Below are 27,832 nucleotides of genomic sequence, written 5' to 3' on the forward strand. Positions count from 1 at the left end.
ACTGCAGGAGTGGAAATCTGTACTCAGTTGCCAGTTGTGTAAAATAAGAAGTTTCCCCACTGTTGTGAATTGGTAATTAGACTGCATGGACCAAGAGCTCAATCAAAGAGATAACACTTGTTGCCATTTGGGAGTAAGAGAAGAAGCTGCTAAAAAGAGGCTCAGGTGGTTTTTACTCCCATTGCAGTAGGGCAGGAAGTCTGAATTTCAGATTGTAAAAGTTGGATTCAAAAATCACCTTATGGTATCAGTGAACACTCCTCCACCCCAATTTTTTTTATTATAGTGTCTGCTATATGGGAAAAGACTACAATCCAAAGGGCTGTGAATGGAGAATAAAATTATATACGTGTTTCTTTCCTATTGCAGTTATTTATTCTACACCAAAAGGATCCAGGCCACACAGCAGAAAGCAGCAGCCTGCCTGGTTCCATGCAAGCCATAAAGACTTACACTAGCATAGCCTTAACTATCTTCCCTGGAGACCTAAAAAAAAAAAAAGGAAGAGACCACAAAAGGAAAGCAACAAGAAGCCCTAAAGCAACAGCTTTTACACAATCCCTTCTAAGACCCTCCTGATGTCCCATCTGCCTCACAACTGCAGTAGGTGTTCCTCCCCTAAGCCTTATCCTTAAGGCTGACTGCAAAACTGCAGCACCATCTTATGGCCATCACAAACTATAGCAAGAAATAAGCGAAGACAGCATGGGAAAGAAACTCAGGCTATTGTAAATCATTTAATTAACAAAGAATCTGACATTACAATATGAAGTTCTCTAGGCAGGTACCAGGCCTTCACTCCTCCAGTGAAGAAACCTGGAACTATGGAAACTTTAAGCTGCACTTGAATTTTATGAAAGACATACAAGCAAACCAAAATCCTGAAACTGATCAACTTAGGGGCAAGAGAGATAGCTGCTTAATATGACTACTACTACTGTAGAGTTTCTCTGAGAATTTATTTCTGTGAGTCTTTTTTTAAAATTCTGCATATGTCAGACCAATCAGACCTTCATTTCCTTCCGCTCCAGAGAAAAATTGGTCTAGGAAAGGAGCAGAGATTTCAGTAAGGTGGATCTAGGTTCAACTTCCCAGCTCATAAGCTAAGTAACTTAACTAGTTTCAGTGGTTCAGTTTCCTTAGTTGTAAAATGTGCATACTACAACCTACTTAATGGGTTTGTAGACAAAGTTAATGAGATAATGTCCATAAAGTACTTGGCTCAGTACTTGACCCACAGCAAATTTCTTTTCTTCCCATTTATTACTGGAGCTAAAAGTTGTAAGACATCCCCAGCCCCCAGGGGGATCCTAAGATATAGATGGTGCCTGACTTAAAATGGTCCAACTTGTTTTTCTGCTTTCCAATGGTGAGAGAAATCCATATGCATTCAGTAGAAACTGTACTTCAAGTACTCATAGAACCATTCTGTTTTTCACTTTCAGTACAGCATTCAATAAATTACATGAGCTAGTCAACACTTTACTATCAAACGGGCTTTGTGTTACATGATTTTGGCCAAATGCTCAATGGTAAGCTAATATAAGTGTTCACAGTACGTTTAAGATAGGCTAAATTATAGTTTTCAGTATGTGTATTAGATATATTTTCAACTAAGTTAACTCTGATTACAAGAACATTCCCCAAGACCTTTTCTCTTCTAACCTAGTCTCTTAACACAAGACCCGCTGCCTTCTAGGAAAGCACACTTTGAGGCCTATACATTCTTTATGCCTTCTCCTTTGGCATTTTCTAGATAACTCTTTACTGCCCACAGGTCTCCCACAGAGACAGCCAGAGTGAAAGACTCCAAAGCAAAATAACTCATTCATTCATTCATTCATTCCACAAACACACGTGGTGCCTCAACTACATGCCAAGCACCAAGTGCCATGAAGTGCACAAAAATGTAAACCTCAAGTCTAGCCAGCTAAGACCTCCCTGTTTTTTGAAAATTTCAAAATGCCAGGCATACACTAGTACTTAACAAACATTTGAGGGTTGGAAAACTAGTTTTGTCAGATTCTGACTACAAAGAATTTATAGTATCTTTTAGACAAACTATCAATCTTAACATATACCTTAAAACAAGCTTGGACAAAGCCAAAAGACGAGAAATCATATCTGGGTGTGTAACCCAAAAAAGTCAGTTGGTCTCTGTGTTTCAGTTTCCTTATCTGAGAAATGGGCATAAGAAAACAGGCATTACAGCCTATTTATCTGGTCTACCTACTCCAAAGCTTTGAGAAGATCAAAGTCATGAAATAATCCATTCACTTAATAAACATTTACTGACTGCCTATTCTATGCCAGGCAAAGAAAAGAACAAAAGAGACAAAAATCCCTGTCATTGTTAAGCTTACATACTAACGTGGGCATCCAGGCAGCAAATAAACAAGTAAACATATAATATGTCAAACAGTAGTAAATGTTACCCAATACAATACTCTAAGTCATACAGTATCTTTGAGAGCAATTCGGCAAAATATGCACAAATTGAAGGAAAGTATGTAACCCAGCAATTTCAGTCCAGTTATCAATCCCAAAACCCTCTTTGCTATATGCACAAGGATGCATATGCACAGATGTTCACTGTGGCAATGAATGTTTTATTCACACAATTAAATAATATATTACAAATAATAGATGTGTTACACAGCTACAGGGGTCACCACTTACATTATATTAAATTAGTTAAAATGAACAAATCAGACTGGGCACGGGGGCTCACGCCTGTAATCACAGCACTTTGGGAGGCCAAGGCAGGTGGATCACCTGACGTCAGGAGTTTCAGACCAGCCTGGCCAAAATGGCAAAACCCTGTCTCTAATAAGAATACAAAAATTAGCTGGGTGTGGTGGCACATGCCTGTAATCCCAGCTACTCAGGAGGCTAAGGCAGGAGAATCACCTGAACCAGGAAGGCAGACGTTGCAGTGAGCTGAGATCACGCCACTACACTCCAGCCTGGACAAGAGAAAAATTTCGTCTCAAGAAAAAAAAAAAAGAACAAATCAGGTCTCCCTTTATTAATACAGATAAACTTCAAAAATAAAGTTTAAGAAAAAAGGGGAAGGCCAGGCACAGTGGCTCACACCTGTAATCCCAGCACTTTGGGAGGCCAAGGCAGGTGGATCACGAAGTCAGAAGATCGAGATCCTGGCTAACACAGTGAAACCCCATCTCTACTGAAAATATACAAAATTGGCCAGGCAAGTGGCGGGCGCCTGTAGTCCCAGCTACTTGGGAGACTGAGGCAGGAGAATGGCATGAACCCGGGAGGCGGAGCTTGCAGTGAGCTGAGATCACACCACTGCACTCCAGCCTGGGTGACAGAGTAAGACTCCATCTCAAAAAAAAAAGAAAAAAGGGGAAAAAAGGATATACCAAAGATACTATGTGTGTCAAATATAAAGACATACAAGCAACAGTACATATTGTTTATGAACACCTCATCTGCTGTAAATGTACAGAAGCATGTATGGGAATGATACACATCAACTTCAGGATAATATTTACCTGGGGAGCAGAGAGGGCAAGAAAGTTGAATGTATCTGAGATGTTTTATTGCTTTAAAGAGGAAGAGAGAAAAAAAACCCTGAAGCAAATACAACAAAATTAACACCTGTTAAATTCTGAAGGCAACTACACACATAAGGATCTGTTATATACTCTTCTGAGTATTTGAGATTTTCAAAACTAAAAACTCAAATTAAAATTAAAAAGAACCTCTACCATTTAGCACATTAAAAAAAAATGTGTTAAACCATTTTAGAAACCATAAACCTCTGCATTAAGTTATCGATAATACCAGCCTCATCAGCAGGCGCAAATCTTTAATCTGGATCCAGCCTCTCCCTTCTCCTTCAACTGAATAATTCCTGTGAGGTGAAAACTACCACCCATGTCTACATGTACATCATTATTCTACTTCATTAACACCAATAACAGAGACAGACCGTAATAACAATGTTGCTGATTCCCTAACATGTAGCAGTTCTACTATTAATTTCCATTTGGCTTTACATAGCACACGTTCTTGGTGAGAACAGCCAATAGATGTTCAATAACAAAAGACTAGAAAACTACAATGACAGATAAACTAGCAAGAGACATACCATGCCAAATCTGATGCAAGACAAGGCTGGGGGTGTGGGGTGGGGGCACTCCACATGATCCTTCATCAGTCAATCAAAAGTTTTACAAGCAGAGACCCTTTTCCCACACACCGGAACACTTAGCTAATATAGGCAAAAACCAAGCCCTCAGGACGGCAAAGAAAAGGAATTCATAGTTAAAACTGAGAAAATATTCTGGGAGCAGTGCTCCCACCTACAAGAAGACAAATAAATAGGCATTTGGCTGTGCTGAAATAACAGAGAAAAGCAGGTAGCCAATATGCATGCAGAAGACAGATTAGGCCAAAGCTGCTATTACCTTTCTGTAAAATTGGTAACAGGAAAAAGAACAGTGGACTCTGTCAAAAGCCCTGGAAATTATAAAGTCAATTAATAATTACAATAAGTTGTTACTGGTAACTGCTGCCCACTGTTGAGTTCATACTGTGTCCCATCATCCTAACCCATACCTCTCTCATTCTCTAAACCTCTGTCAAGTTATTTTATGGTATGTCTGTTCCCATGCTCGTAAAAAATAAAAGTTCAACTAGATAGTCCATATATAGTTCAATTTTGTATCTTCTGTAGTAGACTTTTTTTTTTTGAGATGGAGTCTCGTGTAGTCCAGGCTGGAGTACAGTGGCACAATCTCGGCTCACTGCAGCCTCCATCTCCCAGGTTCAAGTGATTCTCATGCTTTGCAGCCTCCTGAGTAGGTGGGACTACAGGCGTGTGCCACCATATCTGGTTAATTTTTGTATTTTTAGTAGAGATGGGGTTTCACCATGTTGGCCAGGCTGATCTTGAACTCCTGACCTCAAGTGATCTGCCCACCTAGGCCTCCTGAAGGTATTACAGGTGTGAGCCACTGCACTCAGCCGTCTATCTTCTGTAGACTCTACCTAAGACCTTGCTCATAACCGATTCCCAGTCAATGTTTGTGGAATTCAATTAAATAATACATTTTCCTGCAAACTAAAACCACAAAGAGATACAATTTCACACTCACTGTGATGGCTATAATCTACAACAGACAATAAATACTGGTGAGGATGTGAAGACACAGGAAACCACATACATTGCTGGTAGGAAGGTAAAATGATACGCCATTTTGGAAGACAATTTGGCAGTTTCTTTAAAAGTTAAACATGCTTACTGTACAATCAAGAAATCCCATTCCTAGGTATATACATGTATACACAAGAGAAATGAAAACATAAACCCACATAGATTGGTATGGTATGAATACATATCAACTTTATTTATAATAGTGAAAAAGTGGGGCCGGGCGCGGTGGCTCAAGCCTGTAATCCCAGCACTTTGGGAGGCCGAGATGGGTGGATCACGAGGTCAGGAGATCGAGACCATCCTGGCTAAAACGGTGAAACCCCATCTCTACTAAAAAAATACAAAAAAACTAGCCAGGCGAGGTGGCGGGCGCCTGTAGTCCCAGCTACTCGGGAGGCTGAGGCAGGAGAATGGCGTAAACCCGGGAGACAGAGCTTGTAGTAAGCTGAGATCTGGCCATTGCACTCCAGCCTGGGCCACAGAGCGAGACTCCGTCTCAAAAAAAAAAAAAAATAGTGAAAAAGTGAAAACCACTCAAATGTTTATCAACTGACTTAATATTTAAACCAAATACATGACATATCCATACAACAGAGTATTCAGCAATAAAAAAGAATGAAGTACTGATATGTGCCACAACATGGATGAACCAAAAAATATTATGCTAAGTGAAAAAAGCCAGATACAAAAGACCATCTATCATAGGATTCCATTTATATGAAATGTCCAGAATAGGTGAATCTATTAAGATAGAAAATAAGTTAGTGGCTGCCTGAGGCTGGTGATGAAAATGGGCAATAACTGTAAATGAACAAGAAGGATCTTATTTGGATGATGAAAATGTCCCCAAACTAGATTATGGTGATGGTTGTACAACTCATAAAAATCATTAAATTACACAAGGAAAATAAGTTGATTTGATGGTATATAAGTTACACCTCAGTAAAGTTGTTTTTAATGAGAGCGTTTTCCTAAAATAAACAAACAATAGAAATTATAACCAAAAAGGTGTTTTAAAACATTTAGCTGACTACTGAGAAAGGGAAGATACAGAATGGAGGGAGCAGAGATGGAAGCTAGACTTCTCTGAACACAATTTGTATTTAACTTTTTAAAATTTCCCTTTGGAACAATGTAAATGATCTACATAACGTAAGGTAAAATTGAAAGGAAAAAAGCAACCCCCCAGAACTGAAAGCAAATAAAAACAAATGAACCTTAATTGTGTATTGAATTTGTGGCTTAACAACAACAGAGAGAAATTATTTCAAGTGACTTTAAAATATAGTAATTTGTGGCTGGGCCCAGTGGCTCATGCCTATAATTCCAGCACTTTAGGAGGCTGAGGCAGGAGGATGACTTGAGCCCAGGAATTCAATATTAGCCTGGGCAATATAGTGAGACCCTCATCTACTTTTTCAAAATAATAAATAAAATAAAATATAATTATTTGCACATCCTTAGAAAATATACACTAAGGACAAAAAGAACTGCAATGCAATAATAAAATTCTAAGTAATCACACTGCTAACAATAACATTCACATTGTTACTTGGATTCAAATATATTACAAGTAATACATACGACTTTACAGATCTCTCTGTGTGTGTAGGAAAAGAGTAGGTAACAACATTACTGTTAAGATCAAGATTTTCAGTATAAGAAAAAAAAAAGATAGAAATATAAAGTCAAATAAGTTAAATAAAACCCTGCAATCCTAAATTTGAATTTGAAATATCAGCACAAATTCATGGGGTTTTTTTTGTTTGTTTGTTTGCTTGGTTTCTTGTTGTTGTTGTTGTTTAGAGATAATACAAGTATTGCCTAGCTCTGTCCATAGAAAAAGCCTAGAAATAATGGGCAATCGGCCGGGCGTGGTGGCTCACGCCTGTAATCCAAGCACTTTGAGAAGCTGAGGCAGGTGGATCACCTGAGGTCAGGAGTTTGAGACCAGCCTGGCCAACACGGTAAAACCCCATCTCTACTAATAATAAAAAAAACTAGCTAAGCGTGGTGGCACACGCCTGTAATCCCAGCTACTTGGGAGGCTGAGGCAGGAGAATCGCTTGAACCCGGGAGGCAGAGGTTTCGGTAAGCCAAGATGGCATCATTGCACTCCAGCCTGGGCAAAAGAGCAAAACTCTGCCTCAAAAAAAAAAAAAAAAGGAAAGAAAGAAAGAAATAATGCGCAACCTAGGAGCATTCAGACTGTGGTCAATAAATAGAGAACCAGTTCCTAGGAGAAATTAAGAATTTCAGGCTTGGGACAGAAAATATAAAAAAAGAGTCTGGAACACCTCATCACACAAGAAACAAAGGAAATTATCAAAGACCACTGTGGTCATGCCAAAGGACTCAGAGTCAACGTGAAAGCCTCTTTCCAGCCAAAGATGGAGCTATTTGATTTTATTAAGAAGAAGAATAACTGTATTTGATTGGAACAACATTAAGTCTGTTTAAAAATCCATGAGTCACAGTGATATTTTAAAAAATGATGGTGAACAAAGAAACTATTATTGGTCACCTTTGGAGAATCTTAGGGAACCAACTAATTATTCTGAAAACTAGTAAACAGAAAGAAATAAAATTTTTAAATGCTTCAGGGAAATGTTTTTTCTGGCCGGGCATGGTGGCTCATGCCTATAATTCCAGCACTTTGGGAGGCTGAGGCGGGTGGATCACCTGAGGTCGGGAGTTTAAGACCAGCCTGACCAACATGGAGAAACCCCATCTCTACTAAAAATACAGAATTAGTCGGGTGTAGTGGCACATGCCTGTAATCCCAGCTACTTGGAAGACTGAGGCAGGAGAATCGCTTGAACCCAGGAAGCGGAGGTTGCAGTGAATGGAGACTGTGCCATTGCACTCCAGCCTGGGCAACAAGAGCAACACAAAATGTTTTTTCTATTTAAACATTTGTTATGGCCTGGTGCAGTGGCTCACGCCTGTAATCCTAGCACTTTGGGAGACCGAGGCAGGTGGATCACCTGAGGTCAGGAGTTCGAGACCAGCCTGGCCAACATGGTGAAACTCCATCTCTACTAAAAACGCATAAATTAGCTGGGCCTGTTGGCAGGTGCCTATAATCCCAGCTACTTGCGAGGCTGAGGCAGAAGAATCGCTTGAACCCGGGAGGTGGAGGTTGCAGCGAGCCAAGAACACATTATTGTACTCCAGCCTGGGCAAGAAGAGTGAAACTCCTCAAAAAAAAAAAAAAAAATTAATTTAGTTGTAGTAGTTGGGGTGAATACAGACAGTGAATAAATTCTCCTTACCTCACATCTATGAGACTAACATTGGGCACTCACAGTGAGGGCAGATTTGTGGCCAAAAAACAAACAAATTTCTCTAAAAGCTCCTCTGTTCAGAAGAGTTCCAAAGGGATAACTGTAGTCCTCCATGAAAGCTCAACAAAGTTTCCCATTCTGCCAAGGCACACCTGCCAAGTTCATGTTCCTGGTTATCCCCATGCCCAATGCTTGCCTGAGGATACTCTGTGGTTCCACAAAAATACATGTTACCACCACACAATCCTAGCCCTATCCATGCTGGTGACTGCCAGCATTGGTTCCAAACTAGAGCCTCAAGAAACAAGCTAAGCACTCAGCTTTTTCTCTCAGGAATTCAGGGACACCTGTTGTTCTATCTTTAACCAGCAGGTAGCGCCAACTCCCCAGCTAGGATGTCACCTTGGCCTCATCCCTGGAGTCAGACCCTGCCTTCTCTTCCCACTAGCTGAGGAAATGCTCCCTCTAATCCATCAGCCTCATGTGCAGCAACTGGGTATCAGAGAGCTATCTGAGAAATAGCTTTGACCTAAAAGGGATGTAAAAGAACAGCCTTTTTATAAAAATAGGGCTGTACTTTTCCAAGAGTAATTCAGATCTAAAAAGGATTTGCCTTCTTAGGAAGAGGAAGGCCATGTGACCATGTGAACATTCAAGATGCTCTTGGGTGTGATGGCCGCTGCAAGGTTGTGCTTGCCAGCACATATACAAACCCAGATACTAAAGTATTATAATTAACGAGGCTTGTTTAAAGGTTATAAGAGATGAGGAAAAGTCTACATTAGAGCAGGATTATGAACCTTCACTCCACCCTTCTAAAGCATCAACACCAACAGCTTTTCTCAACCCTCATATTCTGAGTCCTTCAAGAGCCTCATTTTGATTCAGCTGAGCAAACAGACCTCTAATAATCAGACTGCTGAGGACAGGGCCAAACCACAAATGGGTAAAAAAAATCCCTCCATTTCATTAAGCAAATAATTAGGAAGTTTTGGGTTTACGATACAACAGCTTGTCTCCAGACCAATCTTAATTTTCCAACTCCCATCCACCTTTGTTCACTGCCATATAGAGAGAAGGAAGGCTCAGTGCTGTCTGTGCAAGGCAGTGCAACTTTCTAGGCCATGTCCAAATCAAGCAGCAGGAATCCCAAACTTCACACACCCTACCTGGAAATGCAAAATAATGGTCCAGATCAGACCTAGGGTCAACTTGGGGTTGCCATCTGTGATGTCATCATTGCGAATATTCACTAGTTTCACCTGAAAAAGAAACAAAAGCAAGACTCAGGACTTTTTGTTTTGATTAAATTTTTGCATCATTTCATTATTAATTTATAGTTAAACTGATTTCTTTTTTGGTGTACAGTTCTATGAGTTTCAACACATGTATAGATTCATGCAACTACCACCACAAAACACTTTCATCACCCCAAAAAGATCCCTTGTGCTGGCCCCCTCCTTGTAGTTAAACCCAACTCTCACCCCTAATTCCTGACAACCACTGATATGATCCTGATCCCTTGTTTCGCTTTTTCCAGAGTGCAGCATGCAACATTTTGAAACAGACTTTTTATTTCTCTCAGCATAATGCCCTTGAGATCCCTATCCAAGTTGTTGCATGAATCAACAGTTTGCTCCTTTTGATCACTGAGTAGTATTCCATTATAGAGATATGCTACTCTTTGTTCACCCATTTATCCGTTGAAGGGTATGTGAACTATTTCTAGTTTTTGGCAATTATGAACATTCATGTGCAGGTTTTTGTGTGAGCATAGTAATTTCTTTAGGATATATTCCTAGGAGTGGGATTGCTGGGTTATATGATATATGATTAGCTTTATAAGAAGTCATCAGAGTGGCTATGCCATTTTGCATTCTCACCAGAAAAGCAACCTCACAAGCACAAGGTATTGTGGGTCACTTTTTTATTGCCATCAGGTCCAAGATTTCTCTTTCTTTTTTGCCTTTTTTTTTTTTTTAAGGTTCTGAGAGAGAAAGACAAAAAACAGAGATACCTCTCTTCTCTCACCAGTCTTTGGCCTGCTCTCACCTCCATTTGTCACAGATATCCATACCGCCATGCCTCCCGCAGCACCTGCTTTACTCCTAAAATCTCATCCCCGCCAACACAATGTGCCCTGACACACCCTCTCCCCAGGCTGACTTACTGCCCCAGTGTGCTGGGAACTGAGGAATTTCCTGGGATGTGGAACTTTAAAACTTTAAAACTGGGAGTGTCCTGGGCAAATCACCCTACTTCTACTTCACCTCTGTTAGCCTCCTCTATCATACCCTCAGAGTCCTGTGACACAGTCTCCTTCAGCTGTCCTCCCTTTATCTCTTCTATTGAACTGAAACTTGTGTATCTCAAAAGGACCCTAGTGACCTTCTCAAATGGAAGCCTCATTTCTCCCTTACATCTGAGCAAGTTCTTTCCCTTTTCTGTATCTTCGTCTCCTCTTCTATATGGTGGGAGTGGGGTAGAAGTGGGAAAACCTGACCCCTCCCCAAGAATTTAGTTTTCCTAGTCACCAACAGTCGACAGTTGGTGGGTTACCAGTACCAGCCAAGTCCACATTCCTCAGACCTACCTCTGTTAGCGCTTTCCCCTTTCATTGTGAAGTCTACCACCTTTGGCCAAACCACCTTCTAATCTCTGCTAACCTTTTTCTCAATGACCTCAGTACCTAGCACCTATTCTCTTTTCCTGCCTCATCATCTACCATCTTTCCTGGAAATTTAGCATTTATATTGTTGTCCCAAATATTACCCTATCTGCACAAATTGCCTGCCTTTTGAATTCTGATGACTTTTATTTTTCCCTACTTTGGCCATCTGCACAGCTACATCTTGGACTTTCCCATTACCAAGAACTGCTCTAGTAATCTCCCTGCCCTTCTTTGAATCCACTGTTCTTACTTGGCCACGTTTTCATTCTATCATAGTAACCAAAGTCACTTTTTGTCCTGATTTAGACTTCTAGCTAATCAATTCTTCTCATAAACCCTGCCCAGTAAGGGCCCTACCCTTTTCCTCTAGCTCCACACACAGCCATTTCAATGCTGCTTTCTCCCAGTACCCTAAACACTTCAGCAACCTCCACTTCTCCTACCACCTTTCATTTATCAATTTATTTCAGCAAATATTTATTAAGTGCCAATTGAGGACCATTCATTATGACAGAAGAAGGTAAAATGTTACGATCTTATTCCCCGTCCTCACAGAGCCTACAATGCATTGGAGCAAACAGAGAAACAACAAGAAAGTAAGAAATGTTATATCAGAAGTAAATTGTTATGAGAGCAAACAGAGAATTTTCTAAGTTAATGAGAATTACTGATAAGAGTGACAAAAATGAACTGACTCCAAAAATATGCATACCATTTAATGTCATGTTGACCCTGTTGTTGCTTGGCAACCCTAGATATCCCAAATATTTTCCATACGGCTCACTCTAAGCAGATGAACTCTTTGACTCCCTCATCCATCTTCTTTCTACCACAAACCATCTCTGTATCTTCACCCCTCCCTCTGTCATTCTCCTTGTCTCTCAGAAGAAGAGATGTTTTTCTTTTCTTTTTCAAAGATGGCCACACCAGTTGTGCTCTGCTTCTCATCCATCAATCCCCGGATTTGGTTCCCTCAGTTAGGAAGCAAAGGAGGAAGGGTGCTGTGTAGAAAGCAGCATGGATAGTGGAAGGTGCACTAAACTGCATGTCAGAAGGCCTGAGTTAAAGTCCCAGCTTTGCTCTGACTTGTGATTTGAGGCAGGTCATTTACCAGTCCGGGTCTCAGTCTCTTTATCTATAAGAAGAAACTGGACTAGTATAACGGTAAGGTATCTTCTCGGTGAAACGTTCTGTGACTGCTAATACTCCTCCTCATGCTCATTTTCAATCTTACTCTCTTCATTGGCTCCTCTTCTATGTCTAAAAATGGGTTGTTGTCTTCCTCATCTAGGGAAGGAAAAACTTATTTCTCCCTTCATATATCTAGGTCTACTATACTCTAAATATCTTTCTCCTGTATTAAACTGCTCACTTAAGTTATCAATGCTTAACAACTTAGACTTTTTCTCAGATCTGATGTGGCATTCAACAATCCACACCACCCCCTTATCTCATTTTCACTGTGATATACCAATTTGGTCCTCTCTCTTCCTGGATGCTACACCTCTTTTCCATCTCTTTTCTTTTTTTTTGAGACGGAGTCTCGCTCTGTCACCCAGGCTGGAGTGCTGTGGCTTGATCTCAGCTCACTGCAAGCTCCGCCTCCCGGGTTTATGCCATTCTCCTGCCTCAGCCTCCCGGGTAGCTGGGACTACAGGTGCCGCCACGTCGCCCGGCTAGTTTTTTTTTGTAGTTTTTAGTAGAGACGGGGTTTCACCGTGTTAGCCAGGATGGTCTCGATCTCCTGATCTCGTGATCCGCCCGTCTCGGCCTCCCAAAGTGCTGGGATTACAGGCTTGAGCCACCGTGCCCGGCCCCATCTCTTTTCTAGTTTATTTTTCATCTTCATTTTGACCCCCACCTAAAGTGGGTCCACAAAATTCCATCTTTATCATCATGTTCTTCTCTGTGAACATTCTTCCTCTCAAGGAGGTCACAAATTCTGTGTAAGGAGTACTGAATGATTTCTCTAACCAGAATACAATTGCTCGCTAGCAAGTTAAGACTCAGAAGTGGGTCAATCAGATTTAGCATTTACTGAGAGCTTACAAGGGGCACTAAAAACATCTCTAAATAGGCCGGGTGCGGTGGCTCAAGCCTGTAATCCCAGCACTTTGGGAGGCCGAGGCGGGCGGATCACGAGGTCAGGAGATCGAGACCATCCTGGCTAACATGGTGAAACCCCGTCTCTACTAAAAATACAAAAAACTAGCTGGGCGAGATGGTGGGCGCCTGTAGTCCCAGCTACTCAGGAGGCTGAGGCAGGAGAATGGTGTAAACCCAGGAGGCGGAGCTTGCAGTGAGCCGAGATCGCGCCACTGCACTCCAGCCTGGGTGACAGAGCAAGACTCCGTCTCAAAAAAAAAAAAAAAAAAAAAAATCTCTAAATAGGGCCCCAATGCCAACACAGCCTGGAAGAATGGGGAAGGCATGTGATGGTCTTACCTGTCGCTGCTTTAGGAAGTCCAGGGCAATCTGCACATTCTGCAGCCTATGAAAACGCATCCTGCCCTTCTCCCGGGGCTGCAAACAAACAAACAAAAGGGATGTTAATTCTGGCTACACAATTTAACCATACAGACCCTTTCTCTTTTATTTCAAGGACTAAAGGACCACACAAGAATTCCTCACAGTAGAAGCCAGGCGTGGGAGCATTACAGAAAGCACCCCCTAAGACCAGGCCTGTACGTGTTTCGACCAGGCTCTCTGAGGTCCCCAAAATGCCTTGTGTACCACTACACATCTCGCAAACACAGAATACTGTTTGACCACTAATGCTGAATCAATGCCACAGCTTCTGTTCAGGTTCATCTGCAGTCACATGTGGCAGAACTCGATTCTGGATGTGAGGTTAATGGGAACAGAGTTTGGCTCTATGGCTCCTAAAATCACAGTTAAATGCTATCATAGAGAAAGGGTGGAAAGTCCCAATTACATATTGCACAGTAATAGATGGAGTCAACCTTATTACAAACATGGCAAAAGGAGCTCAAGATAGCCAATTTTTGGCCAAGTGCAGTGACTCACACCTATAACCCCAACACTTTGGGAGGCCGAGGCAAGAGGACTGCTTGAGCCCAGGAGTTCGAGACAAGCCTGGCCAACGTGGTAAAACCCCATCTCCTCATTGGCTCCTCAAAAATTAGCCAGGCATGGTGGCACATGCCTGTAATCCCAGCTACTTGGGAGGCTGAAGCACAAGAATCGCTTAAACCCAGGAGGTCGAAGTTGCAGTGAGCCAAGATCATGTACTGTACTCCAGCCTGGGAGATGAAGTGAGACTCTACCTCAAAACAAAAACAAAAACAAAAACAAAAACCAGATAGCTGATTTTTAACCATAGGAAATGAGAAGTTACATATACTCAAGAAACAAGTGAAAAAATCCAAAATGGGAGGCAAAAATTAGGAAGTAACCAGTTTCCCAGGAACATAGCTGTCACTGAAGGGCACCCTTTACCCCAGTATGAAATACCCAAAGCAAACAAAACTTTGATAGTGTAGGGCTGTCAACATAATTACTCCTGAGAAAGTTATGCCAGTCATTCAACCCCAGATGTCATACAACCCATTGGAGAGAAGCCCATCTCTATCCAGTGCCTCTGGTACCCTGTCCAAGGCTCAACTATTACCAGTCAGAAAGTGAATGCAGTCTCTGCCTACTGAGTATCGCAGAAAGGGATATCTACCCCTAGAACATTTTTTTCTGCTTACTTTCTAATGTTGCTTTTATTTTGCTAAAATTTGGACTGAAATTTTATGTTATATCCACTTTTTTGTAAGTGTCAAATTGGCACTAATTAAAGGCTGATAAAATACAAGGTAGCTCTGTTGCGGGTGTCTGCACAGAGAAAAACATTGCTCCAAATTAAAATGGGCAAAAAGTAGCCTAAACATGGAGAGATAAAGATGGAAGCATCTTCTGGGCACTCTCCAACACTTCTAAGCAACACTTCTCAAATAGGAGAATCTGTACACAGAGATGTCAAGGCCTCTCTGGGCACAGGATAACTTCTTCAGTCAAAGGTTTAAGAAAAATCTTTTTAGTAAGAACCTTTTCTCAGTCATTTCAGCTCAACTAATTGTGAATATGGCTAGAAGATGACAGTGCCTATAAAATGGAAGATTCTAAGGCAATGAGAAGGGAGACAAAAGGTATTTTTAAAATGATTTTAAGAGGACAGAGAACGAGGATATTGCCTAATTCTTGTTTCTGGAAAAAGATTTTGGACTATAATTTAGGACCTGCAGGCAGAACGTACTCCTATTATACTCTAATCTTTACTCTTATGTACCCCCCACCAAAAATAAATACCCTAAGAACATGCAAGTTAAATCTCTGTCCTCTATAGCAACTAGATATTCTTGAGCAAAGCCAGAGTATCTCCATGCAGTGAGTTTGCAAACAGGCTGTTTTGAAAACAAATGACAGGGTGTATGATGAGAACCTAGAGGCCAGAGAGGTGGAGAGTACCAGTTAGTCTGGACCGTGGAGCTGTGAGCAATTAATTGTCATGCTGTCAACTAAATTTTCCACAATTCTGCAATCTGGACTCAGAAAACACAGCAAGGCCACCAGAAACCTATGGATCTCCAGGTCAGAAGGGAACTTGACACCTCCAAAAACCATTATTCTTTTTGTGCCACCCCTTCTCAGCTAAGAAAAACAATTCCCAGTCCACAAGCATCTAACAGTGACAAAAGGTACAATTAGTTTTAACTACTTTCTTTGGGACCCAAATTCCCAGGTGAAATGAGAAGGTGGCAAATGGTAAAACTGAATTACTTGGAGACCTTGAGAACCTCAGACTCTCTGATGGCCCTGCAGTGCCAGCAGTGCCAGCTGGGATGCTGGCATCCCCAGGAGGACCTACTACATCATCATCATCTTCCTCCTCCTGCTCCTCGTTGTTTGTATGGCGCCAGGAGGGCATGCTCACCAGACGGAGGGTCTTCAGCCCTGCTGGCTCCTTTGGCCACCAACCAAGGCAAAGACACAACAGAGGAACAAGAAATTCACAACAAAAAGATGGAAAGGAAATGAATGCAACATTTTTAAAAAAAGGAAAAACAAATATGAAAATACCCTCCCACCTCTGAAAAAGATATAAAACTAAATCAAAATCAGAGCAGATGGTTACACTGAACACTTCTTATGATGAAACACATCTTCAATTCTCCTTGGCCTCCTACCCTTTCTGCTTTTCTAAGTCAACTATGGGAAAAAACATGGTGACAATAACTGTCAGAGAGATATCTGGATGGTTTTTTTGGTGAAGAGATGATATCCTATCAGTATCTCCACAAACACCTAAAGGTTTTCAAAGGTTAGGAAAAGAAATTAGATTGAAGTAGTTTCAACTTATTACATAAGCAATACAACCAAAAGAGATCACTTTTCAATATCAAATCATTACAAATTCATTAAATGTACCAGACACATTGCCCAAAATATAACTTTGTGAGTGGTGAAGAATAAAGTCCAGCACAATAAAAGTAAAATTCTGATTGCTTATTAGATTTACAAATGTGAGCCAGAGAGCAAGAACTAGAAATTAAATGTGCCGGCTATGCTAATAAAAGCTTCTGTCAATTTTAGGCCATTAAAAAATATATAATTAATTCTACTGCAAGGCAAAAAAAAGATACAAAACCAAAACAAAGGGCCCAGGGGAAGCCAAGCCCCAATCCTAGAAGGAGCTGAATATCACTTAAGCAGTAAAATCAAATGTGCCAAATTCTGTTACTTAAACACAACAAACAATGACTAAGAAAGGCAGGGAGTGGGCCGGTCTTCACAGACTACTTGAGCTATACATCTCTTCAGTTCTCTATTTCTCCACAGATATTTCCAGTATTCAACCCTGGACTTTTCTAAATGAAAATTATGTTGTCTATGGCATGAGAGAAAGAATATGAACTATATGGAATCACCTGCTCCCATTAGGCTCAAATATAGAAAACAGTAGGCCTACAAGTGGGTGATTTCCATCCCTGAAAGCAAGTAGAAGAACTATCATTTGGCAAGACAAGAAGCTCAGACAGGATTTGCCCTCAGATATGTAGGTGTTTCCCATAATCAATGTTAAAACATTTTGGGAAGAAGCAGGCATATTAATTATTCAAGGAGCCCAGATGTTCTATATCCAGGGCTACGCTCAGACAACAACTTCGGCAGCTCTCCAAATCTGTGAGACTCAATGAATCACAGAAGGGAGAAAGTGAGATGATTTGGAAAAAAATAACTTCAAACACCTGGGCTTTTAAATGTAAACTTCATGTCTTTAGCTGAATACATAAAATTTTAAAAATTCATAATAGATTGGAAAATGAGAGGTGTCTATACAGACTAGAGCTCTAGGAAGAAAAATACACCTAATTTTAAAAAAACCTTTAAACATGAATCTACCGTTTCTGAAATATTAGTATCTAGAAAATAAAGAAAAAGTAATGCAAAAACATGCAGATATAAAAAGGAATATAACTAATTCCTCACTTCAAGAAATGAGAACATATAATACATCAATTTAAATTATATAATTTGTAAATTCTGAGTTAGAAATAAAGTCCACTAACATTTCCTTCTACTTCTTCCTCCCACCTAATAGATGAAGCAGTGATGGCTGCTGCCCTCGCACTCAACGAGATGGACCAATATGTCTGTCATTTGTGGGGCCACAATCGTGAGGCCATTCATTAGGAGAAGCTCACCAGTTTGATGCCTGAGAGGACCTCCAACAGAGAGATCAGGTTATGGCCATCCCGCAGATCTTCATAAAGATCATTGATGTGCTTGCGGACCTGTGAATAAGAGTGAAACAGAGAGACTTTTATTTGATATTGAATTATTATACTATCCACATAAAAATCTCTGGTTCTAGGTAAACACAAATTAAAGAATTTAAAAGTGGAAGCAACAATTAAATAATAAAATTCAGAAAGCTTCAGATTGGAGTAAAATACATGTGAAATGATAATACTTTACCAGAAATGTGTGTGTTTTTTAAATTGATTCCAGATCTATCACACACTCTAAACAACATGCAACAATGTCCTAGAAAGTTTGGACAAGAACATGGGAAGTCTTAATTATCCTGAGACACCTCAGGAATTACTATGAGCCAAAATGTAATAGCATGGCAAATGACGGGTAGATGAGTCCAGCCAGAGTCAGAAAAGCCCTCCAGAGTGCTGCAAAAGAAACTAAATGCTAGGTACCCAATGTTTCCTGGGGTGTACTTCTAATTTAACCCTTCTCTTACCAAATATTTCTAATAGTGAATTTGAGAATAATTTTCTTTGTGGGAAATTTGAATTAACTTTAAAATTGAAACTATGGAAAAACAGATCTCACTTTGGGAGAAAGTATGGTTAATATCAAACATGGTACTAAATGTTTAATATGTTATCCATCTCTCATATCTCTAAGGTAAGTATTATTATCATTTCTATTTTACACGTGAGGAAATAAGGCACAAAGAGGTTAAGTAACTTGCCCGAGGTCACCAAGTGGAAAAACCGGCCTCAGTTTGGTCTGATTTTAGTCTTTGCCATTAACTACTATGCTTTATAATCAGCCATCATCTCATTTTATTTATTTAATCCAAACAACTACCTTGTGAAGTAAAAGAAACGAAGGAAGCTAAGGTTCTGAGATGTTATGATCACTTAGCTATAAGTTAAGTGGCAACCGGATTTCTGATTCAGTCCCAGTCTAGTGACAACTTCATTAAGTGATACTCATTGCCAGGTGCAGTGGCTTGTGCCTGCAATCCCAGTACGTTAGGAGGCCAAGGCAGGAGGATCCCTCGACCCCAGGAGTTTGAGACGAGCCTAGCAGTTCAAGAACAGTCTGGGCAACGTGGGGAGACCACTTCTCCACAAAAAAAAAAAAAAGGCCAGGCATGGTGGTATACGCCTATGGTCCCAGCTACTCAGGAAGCTGAGGTGGGAGGATCACTTGAGCCCAGGAAATCAAGGCTGCAGTGAGCTATGATCACACCACTATACTCCAGCATAGGCGACAGAACAAGACCTTGTCTCAAAAAAAAAAAAAGTGAGTTCACAACACAGAATGGAAAGGCTTGTAGAAATTATAAGGCAGACTGATTTTTAATATATTAATTTTCCAGACAACATTAGAAAGGGCTACTTTCAGAAGTAGTAGAATTTCAGTTACTATAATTTTTTGAGTAGAGGCTGGGATTTGGGGATTTTTACATTTGAGTGGAAAACTAAAGTCCTTTCCAATTATAATACTCAAAGTAGCTCTGAAAGTAGAGGAGGAGGCCAGGTGCAGTGGCTCACACCTGTAATACCAGTGCTTTGGGAGGCTAAGGCAGGAGGACTGCTTGAGCCCAGGAATTCAAGGCTCAAGGCTGCAGTGAGGTATCATCGCACCAATGCACTCCAGCCTGAGTGACAAACCAAGACCCTTTTGTAATGAGGGGTTTATTTTTTAACCCTGTCTCCAAAAAAAAAAAGGAAAAAAAGGAAAAAGAAACAAAGTAGGATAAGAATGGAAACTGGACAAGATAAAGAATGGAAACATCTGCAAAGACTTCCTCGAAGAAATAGGACTTGGAGAATTAGCAAATGTTTTAGTAGAAAGAAGATGGAAAAACCACATAAGACTAGGCACAGAGATGGACATATGCAAGGTATGTGTGTTTATTTGTATGTGTGTAAAGAAATAAGAAGGTGACAGGTACATTATACAACTGGGGAAGATGGTTCATGATGAACTGGAACATAGTTTTAAAAACTGAAAGAATATATATATTTTTTGAGACAGAGTTTGGTCTGTCACTAGACTGGAGTGCAGTGGCACAATCTCGGCTCACTGCAACCTCTGCCTTCTGGGTTCAAGTGATTCTCCTGCCTCAGCCCCCTGAGTAGCTGGGATTACAGGTGCGCACCACCACACCTGGCTAATTTTGTGTTTTTAGTAGAGACGGGGTTTCACCATGTTGGCCTCAATCTCCTGACCTCGTGATCCGCCTGCCTCGGCCTCCCAAAGTGCTGGGATTACAGGTGTAAGCCACCACACCCGGCCCACACTTTTAAGTTTAATCTGGAATATTAACATCTTCTCCATCACTTTAAGTCTAAACAATAAACAAAACAAGACATCTAACTCATCGAGTTGTAGAATTTGCTGATTTCCATGATGCAAATATTCCCAATGCAACCAATTTCAAGCTACTAATATAATATCACTAAATGCAATGTTGGGAAGAAATGTACAGTAGCACACCTTTATGTATAGTATTTCCATCACAGAGACACAACAGACATAACCTCAAGAGCACAGACAATACTAACATGCAGCAAAATAATTATGAAATGAACAGCTTTGAGGATTTATTATGTTTATTTTAAATATAATTTATTTAATTGTATGTTTACATAGTTCAATTTTTAATAATAACTGTGGCTGGGCACAGTGGCTCACACTTGTAATCCCAGCACTTTGGGAGGCTGAGGCGGGTGGATCACCTGAGGTCAGGAGTTCGAGATCAGCCTGGCCAACATGGTGAAACCCTGCCTCTACTAAAAATGCAAAAATTAGCCGGGCATGGTGGTATGCACCTGTCATCCCAGCTACTCAGGAGGCTGAGACAGGAGAATCCCTTGAACCTCAGAGGCAGAGGTTGCAGTGAGCCAAGACCACGCCACTGCACTCCAGCTTGGGCAAAAGAGCAAGATTCAGTCTCAAAAAAAAAAGCTGTGTTTAGCAACCAGCTCACAAAATTGCTGAAAATTTAACATTTGGCTCTCATGAGTCCATAAGCTGGCTCCAGCACACCAGGGGCTCCAAGATTTCAAAACCCCTCCCTCTCACACCTGTAATCTCAGCACTCTGGGAGGCGGAGGCAGGTGGATCACCTGAGGTCAGGAGTTCGAGACCAGTCTGGCCAACATAGTGAAACCCCGTCTCTACTAAAAGTACAAAAAATTAGCCAGGTGTGGTCATGGGTACCTGTAATCCCAGCTACTCAGAAGACTGAGGCAGGAGAATCGCTTGAACCCAGGAGGCAGAGGTTGCAGTGAGTCAAGATCATACCATTGTACTCCAGCCTGGGCAATAAGAGTGAAACTTTGTCTCAAAAACAAAAACAAAAACCCCTCCCTCAAATAGATCCAAGGTTTCAAGCTTGCAGTGTGGAACAACAGTAGTACACCATTAACAGAAATAGGCAGGTCATGAGGTTTGTTAAAAAGGCAGCAGATTTGACAAACTCAATTTTAAATATGTTGAATTTAAAATGGCAGCAAAGGAGTTGCAAATGGAAATGTTCTTGAAGCAGCTGGAAATACCAGAATTCAGTTTGGATCAGCTGAGAACTTAAGTTTAGATGTCACATGCACAGAGGTGCTAGCTAAAGACACGGGAAACGGGCTTTCTGGATTAGGAGTAAGACAGAAGAGCAGAGTGCTAAGGACTGAGCCTTAGGGAACAGCCAAAATTAGAAGGCAGGAGATGGAAAAGCAATCAACAAAGGACAGAAGAAAAAGACAAAACAAAACAGTAACAGTGAAAGAGGTAAGCAAAAACGTAAGAAGTGTAATCAAGATAGGAATGATCACCGGTATCAAATACTACAGCAGAAGTCAAGAAGGATAAGGACTAAGAAAGCTTTTTAACTTTCCTACAAATAAAGTGCTTTTGTGAGACTATTTCTCAAGAGAGTAGTAGAATGAAAATCAGATTAAAATTAATGGTAGGTTTTTTAAAAAGTCAGAAAAGATTACATACTTGACATTAAGGATTAAGAAGAGAAGGGACAACTAAGTTAAACGAGGGATTTATTTTTGATAGATAAGATCTGAACATAGGGAATAAAAATCAGGAGAGGACATTGAACAAATAAATAAATAAATGAATAAATATTGATTGACTGATTGAGACACAGTCTTGCCATGTTGCCCAGGCTGGTCTCAAACTCCTGGCTACAAACAATCCTCCCACTTCAGCCTCCCAAAGTGTTGGGATTACAGGCATGAGCTACCACTTCCAGCCTGAATAAATATTTAAATAAATTGTGGTCGCTAGGCGCGGTGGCTCACACCTGTAATACCAGCAATTTGGGAGGCCGAGGCTGGGAGATTACCTGAGGTTGGGAGTTTGAGACAAGCCTGGCCAACATGACAAAACCCCGTCTCCACTAAAAATACAAAAAAGTTGTGCATGGTGGCACATGCCTGTAGTCCCAGCTACTCAGGAGGCTGAGGCATGAGAATCGCACAGGCGGGGGTTGCAGCGAGCCAGGATCGCACCACTGCATTCCAGCCTGGGCGACACAGCAAGACTCCACCTCAAAAATAATAATAATAATAAACAAATTGCAGTTGGTCTTGAGGACCAAGTGAGGTCGTCTTATCAATAGATATTAACCACCACAGAGTATTGAAAAGACAAAGGAGGCAACTTGAAATGTAAAGTTAATTTCACACTAAGGCCCTCATGTCTCTTTCTCAAAATTCTGATTATGTGTTATACCTGTGATAGCAAAACTTGTATATATTATAAGAAATTTAGATGAGAACTAGCTTATTATGCCGTCTCAATCTTTGTCTGACTACAGTAACCAAATAACTATAAAAATAAAACTATTGGCCAGGCACAGTGGCTCATCCCTGTAATCCCATCACTTTGGGAGGTCAAGGCAGGTAGATCACCTGAGATCAGGAGTTGGAGACCACCCTGATCAACATGGTGAAATCCCCTCTCTACTAAAAATACAAAAATTGGCAGGATGTGGTGGCTCACGCCTGTAATTCCAGCACTTTGGGAAGCGGAGGCGGATGGATCACCTGAGGTCAGGAGTTTGAGACCAGCCTGGCGAATATGGCAAAACCTTGTCTCTACTAAAAATATAAAAATTAGCTGGGCGCGGTGGCATGTGCCTCTAATCCTAGCTATTGGGGAGGCTGAGGTAGGAGAATTCACTTGAACCTAGGAGGCACAGGTGGCAGTGAGCCAAGATGGCGCCACTGCACTTCAGCCTGGGCAATAGAGCGAGATTCGGTCTCAAAAAAAAAAAAAATTGGCCGGGTGTAGTGGCTCACATCTGTACTCCTAGCACTTTGGGAGGCCAAGGTGGGTAGATCATGAGGTCAGGAGTTGAAGATTGGCCTGGCCAACATAGTGAAACCCCATCTCTACTAAAAATGCAAAAAATTAGCTGGGTATGGTGGCGGGTACCTGTAATCCCAGCTACTTAGGAGGCTAAGACAGGAAAATCACTTGAACTTGGGAGGCAGAGGTTGCATCGAGTCAAGATCATGACACTGCACTCCAATTCGGGCTACAGTGCACGACTCCATCTCAAAAAATAAATAAATAAAAACACAAAACTTAGCCAGGCATGGTGAGGCACTCCTTACATTCTAGCTACTCAGGAGGCTGAGACAGGAGAACTGCTTGAACTCAGGAGGGAGAGGTTGCAGTGAGCCCAGATTGTGCCACTGCACTCCGCCCTGGGCAACAGAGTGAGACTCTGTCCCCTGCAAAAAAAGTTTTTAATAAAAAATAAATAAAACTATTGAAGAGATACAGAGAGAGGTAATGGGAGAGGAGAATGCAAAGAGATTTTTTTTCCCTTGCCTGGAAAATTGTCAACAACAGAAAACAACAGTCTGTTTCTAAAGCATACTAGACACAGCTCTACCTAAAGAAGGGTAAAGAATTAGCTAACATTTACTGGGTGCTTCTGTGTCAGAAATTTTTCAGACACAGAGATAGGATTTGGAGGGCTCAATTAACATCCCCCAATCACACATCTACTAAATTGCCAGGCTGATCAAATCCAGATCTATCTCATCCTAAAATCCTCATCTCTTCTGCTCATACTAGTTTGCCTGTGAAGTTTTCCACAAATCTCTTAGGAAAATGACCAGTGAACTAAGCAACAAAATTTCAGAAGGCCAGGTACGGTGGCTCAAGCATGTTATTGAGCACTTTGGGAAGATTATTTGAGCCCAGGAGTTTCAGACCAGTTGGGGAAACACAGTGAGACTCCATCTCAACAAAAAAATTTTAAAAGTTAGCCAGGTGTGGTAGTGCATGCCTACAGTCCCAGCTATTCAGGAGTCTGAGGTGGGAGGGTTGCTTGAGCCCAGCTGACTGAAGCTGCAGGGAGCTATTATCATACCACTGCACTCCAGCCTGGGCAACAGAGTGAGATCCTGTCTCAAAAAAAGAAAAAGTTTTAAAAGCAGCCAACTGAAGCAAGATTGTTCAAGAATCATCCATATGGATGCTTCTTTCTAACAAATAATTATAATGTTCTGTCAATAAATGAGTAAAAAACTGCAATTATTCAGGGCCTTGCCTGTTTGCACTCTCTGAGAAAATCGTTGTCAAAATTAGTAAATGTCTCCAACGAAGATACATAAATGGCTAATAAACACCTGAAAAGATGTTCAACATCATTAGTCATAAGGAAAATATAAATCAAAACTGCAGTGATTCATGCTCTCTAGGATGTCTATACTATAAAAGACAGATAATAAGCGTTAGCAAAAATGCAGAGAAACTAGAACCCTCATCCACTGCTGGTGGGGATGTAAAACGGTGCAGTTGCTTTAGAAGATAATGTGATGGTTACTAACACGTTAAACACAAGTTACCATACGAACCACCAGTTCTGCACCTAGGTATGTAATTAAAGAGAACTGAAAACATATGTCCAGACAAAAACTTGTAAATGAATGTTCATAGAGACAGGGGTTGCAGGGGCAAGATGGTGTCTCAGTACATTACCCAGGCTGGTCTCAAACTCCTGGCCTCAAGAGATCCTCTCACCTCAGCCTCCCAAGGTGTTGGGATTATAGGTGTGGACCACTGGCCCTGGCCATAAAGTTTTTTTTGTTTCTTTTTTTTTTTTTTGAAATAGGGTCTCACTTCCATTGCCCAGGCTATAGTGCAGTGGCACGATCACAGTTCACTGTAGCCTCGACTTCCTGGGTTCAGGTGATCCTCTCACCTCAGTCTCCCAAGGCACACACAACCATGCCTGGCTAGTTTTTTCTATTCTTTATGGAGATGGAGTTTTGCCATGCTGCCCAAGCTAGTCTCGAACTCCTGGCCTCAAGCTGCCAGCCTCAGCCTCCTGAAGTGCTGGGATTACAGGCTTGATCCATCACACCCAGCCATAAAGTGATTTCTTAAAATTAGTAAATAATTAGATTTTGAGAAACCAAGTCCAATCCTCCCCAATGCCCAAGCATTAATAAGTCAAGGAGGGCTCTGCTGTCTGTTTTTTTTTTTTTTTTTTTTTTTTGAGACAGAGCCTCACTCTGTTGCTCAGGCTGGCGTGCAGTGGTGCAATTTCAGCTCACTACAAGTGAGCCTCCTGGGTTCAAGTGAATCTCCTGCCTCAGCCTCCCGAGTAGCTGGGACTAAAGGCACACGCCGCTATGCCCAGCTAATTTTTTTGTATCTTTAATAGAGACAAGGTTTCGCCATGTTGGCCAGGCTGGTCTTGAACTCCTTGCCTCAAGTGATCCATCCGCCTCAGCCTCCCAAAGTGCTGGGATTACAGGCGTGAGTCACTGCACCTGGCCTCCATTTTTTAAAGATTAACTTAAAGCTATGAAAAAATAAACAGCTTTCCTCAATTTCTGAGTGGCTTTAACAAAGGGAATAAATTACACTTCAGTGCTTGGAATCCTAATCTGAGCTCAAAGGGCCTTTAAAGATTACTTAACTCTAATACCCTTAGTTTATAGATGAGAAAACCATTGCCTAGAGAAGCTAAATAACTTGTGTAAGATCATTTAGCTGGAAAGTATCAGAGCTGAGCCTAGAACATTGTCCCCTCACTCCCTTAACAAGGCTTCTATGATGCTTGGAGGGTCAAAATGACAGATTATCAACAATTTTAAATAATAAGAGTACCCTCCTCCCCACCATATATCCATACATACACAAAAAAGACCAAGGGTTGTCACATAGTATCCTTTTTTTTTTTTTTGAGATGGAGTCTCACTCTGTCACCCAGGCTGGGGTGCAGTGGTGTTAGCTCACTAAAACCTCTGCCTCCCGGGTTCAAGCGATTCTCTTGCCTCAGCCTCCCAAGTAGCTGGTATTACAGGCAAGTGTCACCACACCCAGCTAATTTTTGCATTTTTAGTAGAGACAGGGTTTCACCATGTCGGTAAGGCTGGTCTCGAACACCTGATGTCAAGTGATCCACCCACCTTGGCCTCCCAAAGTGCTGATATTACAGGTGTGAGCCACTGCGCCTGGCCTCATAGTATTGACACCTGCTGAAAACTTGATCTAGAAATCTTTCCTCTAAACAATTAAAAGGAAATGTAAGCAGCCCAATTTCCTTGACTCAGACTATGTTGAAGAGCAATATATAGGTCAGAGGAGAAAGTTTTAAAGAGAAAAGCATGTTATTTACTCTCTCCTACACTTATTAAAAGATACAGGGAAAGGGAAAGTGAGCCTAGTAATTTCAGATAGATTTCTGAATGGCAAATCTCCAAACTGTAAAAACTGAAACCCATATTGATTCATCGGCCAAATCTGTCTTCAAGGAAAAGCCCAACACTAAAAAAAAAAAAAAAGATTATAGTTGTCCTAGACTTCTTTACTCTGGAAAGAACTATGCTTAAATGCAGGGAATAAAAGTAGCAGCTGGGAATCCCTGTTTGAGAGCAGGGGTGGGAGGGGAACAAAGTGTGAGGTTCTTTGCATGTAAGAATTTTTATCATATCTCTGTTTTGAGAATTCCCTAAATTGTGAGGAATCTAACAGTGGTACTGGTCAACCCGGATTAACAGGTTCTCTAAGAATGTGGATGATTCTAAAATCCACAGGCTGGGCCCGGTGGTTCATGCCTGTAATCCCAGCACTTTGGGAGGCCAAGGTGGGCGGATCACCTGAGGTCAGGTATTCGAGACCAGCCTGACCAACATGAAGAAACCCTGTCTCTACTAAAAACACAAAATTAGCCAGGTGTGGTGGTACGTGCCTATAATCCCAGCTACTCGGGAGGCTGAGGCAGGAGAATCGCTTGAACCCAGGTGGCAGAAGTTGCAGTGAGCCAAGATCGCGCCTTTGCACGCCAGCCTGGGCAAAGAGCAGAACTCCGTCTCAAAAAAATAAAATAAAACCCACAAAAGGTAGCTTTACTTTCATAGGCAGGCACTTAAGCATAGGGAATAGAAAATCCAGAGTAAAGCCCAAGTCCAAATGTAGGCCTGACAAGCATTTAGAGTGAAATTAAGCCCTAAAAACATCAGGTCCAGGTAAAGACAGCCACAAACCCCTACCATATATATAGTCACACATAGGCAACAAAGGCAACACTCCTTTCCTTAGCATCTAACCAGCACTACACTTTGTCAATTTCTTAAACTACACTGCCAGTCCCATTCTGATATTTCCCACAGACATGAATAAGCAAAAAGGTATGAAGTTCCACCCAGTGATTAGGGAGTCAGTGAATTGACTCATGTGGCCAAAACAGAGGCTGTATAGGAGAGAATACCTGGAATCAGTGCTACCCTGTATTCAACTAGAGAGCCTCAAACAGAAATAAAGAAATTTTAAGTGGGCCAGGTGTGGTGGCTCACGCCTGTAATCCTAGCATTTGGGGGGGCCAAAGCAGGAAGATTCCTTGAGCACAGGAGTTTGAGACCAGCCTAGGAAACATAGGGAGACCTTGTCTCT

General features: G+C 41.3%; 1 protein-coding gene across 1 annotated transcript in view; it reads right to left on the reverse strand.

Moving 5' to 3' along the window:
- The window catches only part of LOC117092824 (microtubule-actin cross-linking factor 1, isoforms 1/2/3/5-like), a 166,931-nt gene that overhangs the window by 108,592 nt on the left and 30,507 nt on the right, over window positions 1–27,832 (reverse strand). Inside the window, 4 exon segments of the mRNA XM_033227019.1 lie at window positions 9,642–9,734; window positions 13,589–13,666; window positions 16,017–16,112; window positions 17,854–17,943. Of these exon segments, the coding sequence (XP_033082910.1) occupies window positions 9,642–9,734; window positions 13,589–13,666; window positions 16,017–16,112; window positions 17,854–17,943 (357 nt within the window).

The sequence above is a fragment of the Trachypithecus francoisi genome, unplaced genomic scaffold (genome assembly GCF_009764315.1).
Source record: "Trachypithecus francoisi isolate TF-2019V2 unplaced genomic scaffold, Tfra_2.0 Lachesis_group12, whole genome shotgun sequence".
Classification (NCBI taxonomy): Eukaryota; Metazoa; Chordata; class Mammalia; order Primates; family Cercopithecidae; genus Trachypithecus; species Trachypithecus francoisi.